We start from the raw sequence: 8,611 nt of genomic DNA, 5'->3' as shown, positions 1-8,611 counted from the left end.
TTGTTGGGGTAAAACTAGAATTTAGAACTCAATTATTACCTTTATATTGACATTGTTCATTGATAGGGTACATCATTTCAAATTAATAAAAAACATAATTTGTTAATGAATAAAATTTTAGTCAATTGCAAATACACTCATCACCTATAAAGAAATTAGGTTTTCAGAAAACTAGAGTTTCAAACCCAATAATTACGCTTTTATGAAATTTTTTTAGCGTTGGGGTAAAACTAGAATTAAGAACTCAATTATTACCTTTATATTAACATTGTTCATTGATAGGGTACATCATTTCAAATTAATAAAAATCATAATTTGTTAATGAATAAAATTTTAGTCAATTGCAAATACACTCATCACCTATAAAGAAACTAGGTTTTCAGAAAACTAGAGTTTCAAACCCAATAATTACGCTCATATGAAAATTTTTTAGCGTTGGGGTACATCTTTTCACATTAATAAAAAACATAATTTGTTGATGAATAAAACTTTAGTCAATTGTAAATACATTGGTCACCTATAGATAGATTAGTAGAAGGCAAAACTAGAATTTAGAACTCAATTATTACGTTTATATTATCATTGTTTATTGATAGGGTACATCATTTCAAATTAATAAAAACATAATTTGTTGACGAATAAAATTTTAGTCAATTGCAAATACACTTATCCACTATAAATAAACTAGGTTTTCAGAAAACTAGAGTTTAAAACCCGATAATTACGCTTACATGAAAATTTCTTAGCGTTGGGGTACATCTTTTCAAATGTATAAAAACATAATTTGTTGATGAATGAAACTTTAGTCAATTGCAAATACACTTATCAACTATTAAGAAATTAGGTTTTCAGAAAACTAGAGTTTCAAACCCAATAATTACGCTTTTATGAAATTTTTTTAGCGTTGGAGTACATCTTTTCAAATTAATAAAAAACATAATTTGTTGATGAATAAAACTTTAGTCAATTGTAAATACATTGGTCATCTATAGATAGATTAGTAGAAGGCAAAACTAGAATTTAGAACTCAATTATTACGTTTATATTAACATTGTTCATTGATAGGGTACATCTTTTCAAATTAATAAAAACATAATTTGTTGACGAATAAAATATAATTCAATTGCAAATACACTTATCATCTATAAAGAAATTAGGTTTTCAGAAAACTAGAGTTTCAAACCCAATTATTACGCTTATATGAACATTTTTTAGCGTTGGAGTACATCTTTTCAAATTAATAAAAAATATAATTTGTTGATGAATAAAACTTTAGTCAATTGTAAATACATTGGTCACCTATAGATAGATTAGTAGAAGGCAAAACTAGAGTTTAGAACTCAATTATTACGTTTATATTAACATTGTTCATTGATAGGGTACATCTTTTCAAATTAATAAAAACATAATTTGTTGACGAATAAAATTTAAGTCAATTGCAAATACACTTATCCACAATAAATAATCTAGGTTTTCAGAAAACTAGAGTTTAAAACCCAATAATTACGCTTATATGAAAATTTCTTAGCGTTGGGGTACATCTTTTCAAATTAATAAAAAACATAATTTGTTAATGAATAAAATTTTAGTCAATTGCAAATACACTCATCACCTATAAAGAAACTAGGTTTTCAAACCCAATTGTTCGAACTTGAGCCTTTTCGTGCCTATTACGAACAGTGTGTCCGTTTGACACTTGTTGTCACCCCGCTGACGTTCCGACGCCGAAGTGCGCTTGCGCGAACTTTTGGCGATCGGCTTCGCTGACCACCGGTTGTCCGCGGCCCGGCCGTCGCTGTCTTTTTCCTGCGGTCGGACCGTTCGTTCCGTTCCGACTTGTGCACGTTTTGTTCGGGTGTGCCGACCACAAAACCTCGTGGTTGAGTCTTTTCGTGTGCGTACCCTTCTGTGCCGCCCGTAAAACGTGTCGTGTTCTTCGCACGCGTGTTGCCATCTTTCGCACCGCCGTCCGGTATTGGTCGCCGTGCCCGTGGTCGTTAATCATTTTAATATAATTATTATTATATACCTGCGCCGATCGTTCATTCTACGTCGCGTCGTGGTTACGCATCTTGCGAGAGGTCAGTGACCTAACCCCTGCCCGGCTGTTTACACCAGGGCCGTCATTCCGAAGATATTTCGCCAATCGTCGTGGGATCCCGATGTCCACAAACGGTGACCAGCGGTATCGTTAATATATATATTATATTATTATTGTATTCTTATTTATTTGTATATTGTGCACCTGTGTGCGTCCGTTATTTATTATAATTATTATATGGCATTTGTTTGAAGAGACGTCTTCGGCATTGTCCCTTTATTGTATTTAGTGTGTTGTACTTGTACGTATCAAATAATTATATATATTATATTGTGAAACATTATTTTTGGATCTTTATCACTTGCTCCCACACATCCGCGAGTCGTCAGTAAACTGCTGTTAACGTAAGTGCTGACGGCGCAACATTTTTGGTAGCAGAGCGTGGTTTTCCGACCTTTGTGGGGGTTCGGTAGCGGTGTGCTGGATTTTGGTGGGCTGGTATCCACATAGTGTTTCCTACGGTGCTTATAGGCGACATAATTTATTTTTATTTTTTATTTGTATTTGGATTATATATTCTATTTATATATTTATATTATAATACACTTCGCTCGTAATGACAGACGAGAAAGACATTGAGCGTACTTCGCGCCTGCTCGCGCGTGCTAAAGTAAAGCGTACTACCATTATATCGCAGATTCGAGCTATACATACTATGGCGTTGCGCGTACAATCAGAGCCTGATCTAGCCTCAGAGTTTGCGTTAAACGCGGCTGATTTAGACGCGCTATGGTTTCAATTTCGGACGGATGACGATTCCGTATTAGACCTTTTAGCGGCGTCCGATAAGCTCGCCGACTATTCACCCGACATGATAGCGGAGGTACGCCAACTAATTAACTCGGCTAAAAATATCGCCCAGCGGTTAATCCCGACAGGTGCCGACGCCGTCGACTTGTCGTATCTCCGAGAGGGGACATTAAGTGTCCAGAAATCACGCGAGGATCCGGTTAAGTCACTCTCCCGCTTACCTGATATACCTCTACCCTCGTTCGAGGGTGATTACCGATCGTGGCCCAATTTTCGCGATAGATTTTCCGCGCTTGTCCATAAGCGATCTAATTTATCAAACATCGATAAGATGTACTATCTAATAGGTTGTCTAAAAGGTGCCGCAGCCGACGCTGTCCGAGGCATACCGGTGTCGGCGGACAATTACGAGTTAGTAATGAGCACCTTATCTGACAAATTTAATCGACCGCGTTTGGTCGCCACGTCACTCGTCGACAAGCTACTGCAATCGTCGGCCATGACACAAGAGTCGCTTAACGACTTGAACACATTTGTAGGCACGTTCAGTGAATCCATCTCATTATTAGACGCGCTAAAAATACCAGACTCTGGGTCTTTTATTTTATTTTCTATAGCGTTTCGACGTTTACCAGTTTCTACCCGCAAATTATTTGAAGCGAATAGTACAGTCGATTACCCGTCGATAGGACAATTATTAGACTTTCTCCGGTCCCGAGTGGCCATTCTCGAAGTTGTGGGCGAATCCCACAAAAGTAGTACTAATAATGCGCCGTCAAAGTCGACAGGTCAGTTCCGAAAGGGGGGAGATTACGCAGGGAAGCCTCGGTTGACGTCTTTAGTCACGTCCAAGTCAAATAGTACGTGCCCATGTTGTGCGGGTACGCACGCACTAACATCGTGTGCGCGGTTTAAAAATTGGGGTCCCGACGAGCGCGCTCGATGGACGCGCGATAAAAAATTATGCTTTAATTGCTTTAGTGACGAGCACTGGGCTCCCAAATGTAATGCTAAATCGAGTTGTCAGAACTGCACGCGTAAACACCACTCGCTTCTTCATCATAGTATATCGTCCAGTAGAGATCACGATGTTCGAAACGAGTCACCGGCTGCCGAGGCGTCGTTATGCGCGTCCTTGCCGCGTCCCCCTCCACACCAGGCGTCGTCTATAATTTTAGGTACCGCGCTAGTGCATATGCGCGATCGTTCCGGGTCGTGGCAAACAATGCGCGCATTAATTGATTGCGCGTCGCAGATAAGCGCCGTTACGAGTGCGTGTGCCGATCGGTTAGGCCTTAAGCGTTCCCGTTGGACTGCCCCGATAAGCGGTTTATCCGGAGTTCCCGTAGTAAATGTCCAAGGTCGCGTTGAATGTAACGTACAGCCGCGGTTTGCGTCCGAACCTGTGCTTTCCATAAATGCGTGGGTGTTGCCCGCCATAACGAGTGACTTGCCTCGAACAACGCTACACTCGAGCATTAAAGAGAGGTACTCTAACCTCGCGCTCGCCGACCCGTCATTCGATATCACTTCACCTATTGACATATTATTAGGCGGCGACGTATATGCGTCAATAATGGACGGTCGAAAATTTTCGGTGGACAAAGCTTTACCTACGGCGTTTAGTTCGGTCTTTGGTTGGATCTTAATCGGTCCAGTGGACGCCCGAGAGGCTCACCCGTATCAATCGGTGCCGGTCGCTATGACTGTTTCCATTGAAGGGTTAATGGAACGGTTCTGGCAGGTTGAGGAGCCAGCGGCTGCGCCCGCGACGTTCACGGACGAGGGGCGTTGTGAAAAATTATTTTGTGAACAGTCTATACGTTTGCCGTGTGGCCGTTTTTCGGTACCGTTGCCCTTTCGTGCTCCGCCGTCAGCTGATACATTTGTCGGGTCCCGCGAACTCGCGGTGCGCCGTTTTGACGCACTCGAACGTAAATTGGCTACAAGCCCTCAATTAAAATCTTTATATGTCCAATTCATGTCGGAATACATTTCGCTAGGTCATATGTCCGTCGCAACGTCCCCGGGACGTTATTTTATTCCGCACCATGCGGTGTACCGTCCGGCGATCGACGAAAATAAAATACGCGTTGTATTCGACGCTTCCGCGCAAAGTAGTCGCGGACCGTCATTGAATAATTGTTTGTTTACCGGTCCTAAATTACAACAGGACATAGTCGACATTTTGACTAGATTTCGGGTCCCCAAGTACGTTTTTACGACCGACATCTGCAAAATGTATAGACAAATATTAATTTTACCGGAATATCGTCAATTCCAACATATTTTATGGCGACCGTCGCCACACGACGCACTTGTAGAATATGAGCTAAATACCGTCACGTACGGCGTTAATTGCGCGCCTTATCTCGCTCTACGCGTGTTACAAACTATCGCATCCGATGATTGCGATAATTTCGAGTTTGTGGGTAATGCGTTGACACGTCAAACCTATGTCGACGACATTTGCGACGGGGCAGATACAATTTCGAACGTATTAAAATTGCAGTCCGATTTAATCTCTGTTATGAACAAATCGGGATTAGAACTGAAAAAGTGGGCGTCAAATACGCCACGCGTTTTAGACGCGGTATCAGCCGCAGATCGCGTGTGTGCGCCTATGCCATTCGAATCGGTCGACGGCTACGGTACCAAGGTGCTCGGCTTACAATGGCATCCCGAGGGGGATTTTTTCTGTTGCGCGTTAAGTCTCGACTCAGCACCCGTATGCACTAAACGTGGCATTCTTTCTTTAGTAGCGCGTATATTCGACCCGCTAGGTGTGTTCGCTCCCGCGGTATTTTTAGCTAAGTCTATAATGCAGCGTACCTGGCAACTTGGCATGACTTGGGATGAGCCTTTACCAAACAATATTCACGACGAATGGATCGCGTTCGTCTCCGACTTACCGTCGTTATTAAATATTCGGGTTCCGCGTCATTTGAACTCGAGTCGCGGCGCGCCGTGCTATTTAATTGGATTTTGTGACGCCTCGCAACTCGGCTACGCGGCGGTCGTGTATGTGCGCATGGCTGACGTCGATGTTAACGCGTCCGTATTTTTAATTGGTACAAAAACTAAATTAGCGCCCATAAAATCATTAACCATCCCCCGATTAGAATTAAACGCCGCGTTGTTATTGGCTCGATGGTTAAGTCGCGTCCGCGACATTTTGGCCCCGCAACTTAATATTGTCGGTATAAATGCGTGGTCAGATTCCACGATAGTGTTATCATGGTTAAGTGCCCCGCACGAAGCATTTAAAATTTATGTGTCGAATCGAGTGCACCAAGTTCGCAATTTACTGCCGGATTGTCGATGGCGGCATGTTGACTCGGTCAATAACCCCGCCGACTGCGCGTCGCGTGGCATCATGCCGGCTGCTCTAGCGCAGCACAAATTGTATTGGCACGGCCCACAACTAGCGTACGGCGACCCATCGGAATGGGATGATGCTCGTTCGCCGCTACCGTTATGTGACCTGCCCGAACTTCGTCCAGTGTCCTGCGCCGCCCGTGTTGACGAAATTAAAGTCGAATGGTTTAATCGTTTTTCTAGTTACGACCGTATGTTACGAGTGGTGGCGTATATGCGCCGGTTTATTGCCGCCGGTATTCGTCGAGTACGTCGACAACCGGACCACATCGCGCCCGCATATTTGCAAAAGTCGGAACTAGATAACGCCGCTCGTATATTAGAGGCTGAGTCACAGCGCGTACATTTCGCCGTGCTGTTACATGAATTGTCGACAGGTAAACATGTTTCGTCCAAGCCGCTTGCTCGTTTAGCACCCTTTATAGACCCGGACGGTGTCATCCGCGTTGGCGGACGCCTGCGGCATTCATTATTAACTTATGATTGCAAGCATCCGATTTTGTTGGCCAAGCGTTCGTATTACGCATATTTATTGTGCCATCGTTGGCACCTGGTGACTTGTCATGCGGGCCCGCGAGTTCTTACCGCGCTTATTTCACGTCGATTTTGGATCATATCGCTTCGATCGGTGTTGCATAGTATTATTACAAACTGTTCGGTTTGTGTGCGGTTTGATGCTAAACGCGTACAGCCGTTAATGGCAGACTTGCCCGACACTCGTGTCCAACAGCGACGACCCTTCGAACGTGTAGGCGTTGATTATGCGGGCCCCCTACAAATGCGCGAAACTAGACTACGCAGATCCCGCATTTTCAAAATTTATATTGCGGTTTTTATTTGTTTCACTACGAAAGCTGTCCACCTCGAAGTGGTGACCGACCTGTCGACCGACGCCTTTCTAGCTGCGTTCGATCGTTTTATTGCCCGTCGAGGTTTACCAAGCGACGTGTTCTCGGACTGCGGCACTAATTTCGTCGGGGCTGATAAGAAATTACGCGCGCTTATCCACAGCCCGGAGGGCCGGGCCGCTATCGCCAATTCGCGTGCTATCTGCGAGTGGCACTTCAATCCGCCTAGCGCCCCCCATTTCGGAGGCTTATGGGAAGCGGCGGTGCGATCGACGAAACGCCTTTTAATACGAGTCATAGGGACACACATCTTCACGTACGAAGAGTTTACGACCATATTAGCGCGCGTAGAGGCCGTTTTAAACTCGCGTCCGCTCACGCCCGCCTCGACGGATCCGCATGATCTCGAGTGTTTGACGCCTAGTCATTTTTTAATAGGTCAACCGCTTCTTACCGTTCCGCCTAGATCGGGTCCAGAGCCCGCCCGTAGTTTAACCGATCGGTGGAAGTTGATGGATCAGTGCCATCAGTCTTTTTGGCGCCGTTGGTCCTCTGAGTATCTGACTACGCTACAGGAGAGGTCCAAGTGGACCAAGGGTGTCCCCAATGTGAAGGTGGACGATATGGTCGTGGTAGTAGACAACCAAAGCCCCCCCCTAAGGTGGCGACTCGGTCGTATAGTAGAGTTGTTTCCAGGTACTGATGGTCATGTCCGTGTCGCTCGAGTTATAACGCAAGCAGGTAGCGTCGTACGACCAGTGGTTAAACTCGTGCTGTTACCCACCAAATAATGTTCTTCTTGTCGCGTTAGGTACAGGGACCTTGTGGGTACCATGCGTGCCGACGTTTCAGCACATTGCTTCAGCTCACCCGTTTAATTTTTTATGCTACGCGCGATTACCAAAGATGTTGTCAATCGCTTAGTGTTGGGCAAATGCTCAATGACCCATTGGTAGATATATAAAACAAAAAAAAAAAACATTTTTTTTTTTTTTTTTGATTATTAATTATTTTTTATTTATATTATACTTTGTATTTTTTCTATTTATTATACATATATGTACATTGTACATATATTGTTACCTAATATTTTGTTTTATATTTTATATCATATGTATTTCTCCTGGTCTTATGTTCATTATTATAATAACTATATGTTCACCATATGTGATGAATTTTTTTTTGTATTAACGATAACCGCCGTCACGAAGATCGGATTCAATGTTGGGATATGCACCACGGTTCCTGCGCTGTCGACTACTGTTACTCCACGATATGTGAGGCCAGGCCTCCCATAGGGGGAGGATGTTCGAACTTGAGCCTTTTCGTGCCTATTACGAACAGTGTGTCCGTTTGACACTTGTTGTCACCCCGCTGACGTTCCGACGCCGAAGTGCGCTTGCGCGAACTTTTGGCGATCGGCTTCGCTGACCACCGGTTGTCCGCGGCCCGGCCGTCGCTGTCTTTTTCCTGCGGTCGGACCGTTCGTTCCGTTCCGACTTGTGCACGTTTTGTTCGGGTGTGCCGACCACAA

General features: G+C 44.0%; 1 protein-coding gene across 1 annotated transcript; it reads left to right on the top strand.

The window, feature by feature from the left end:
• The first annotated feature begins 2,657 nt into the window (after positions 1 to 2,657).
• On the top strand, positions 2,658 to 7,868 carry LOC132933444 (uncharacterized). The gene has a single exon (XM_060999725.1). It carries the CDS (start codon positions 2,658 to 2,660, stop codon positions 7,866 to 7,868), a length of 5,211 nt encoding a protein of 1,736 aa, XP_060855708.1.
• The last annotated feature ends 743 nt before the right edge of the window (positions 7,869 to 8,611 follow it).

This window comes from Metopolophium dirhodum, chromosome 1, assembly GCF_019925205.1.
Source record: "Metopolophium dirhodum isolate CAU chromosome 1, ASM1992520v1, whole genome shotgun sequence".
Taxonomy (NCBI): Eukaryota; Metazoa; Arthropoda; class Insecta; order Hemiptera; family Aphididae; genus Metopolophium; species Metopolophium dirhodum.
The sequence above is the reverse complement of the archived record's forward strand: the minus strand, read 5'-3'. Positions and strand labels throughout refer to the sequence as shown.

Bases quoted from the DNA above. Each gene is read 5' to 3' on its own strand.
- LOC132933444 (XM_060999725.1), top strand. From the start codon at position 2,658: ATGACAGACGAGAAAGACATTGAGCGTACTTCGCGCCTGCTCGCGCGT.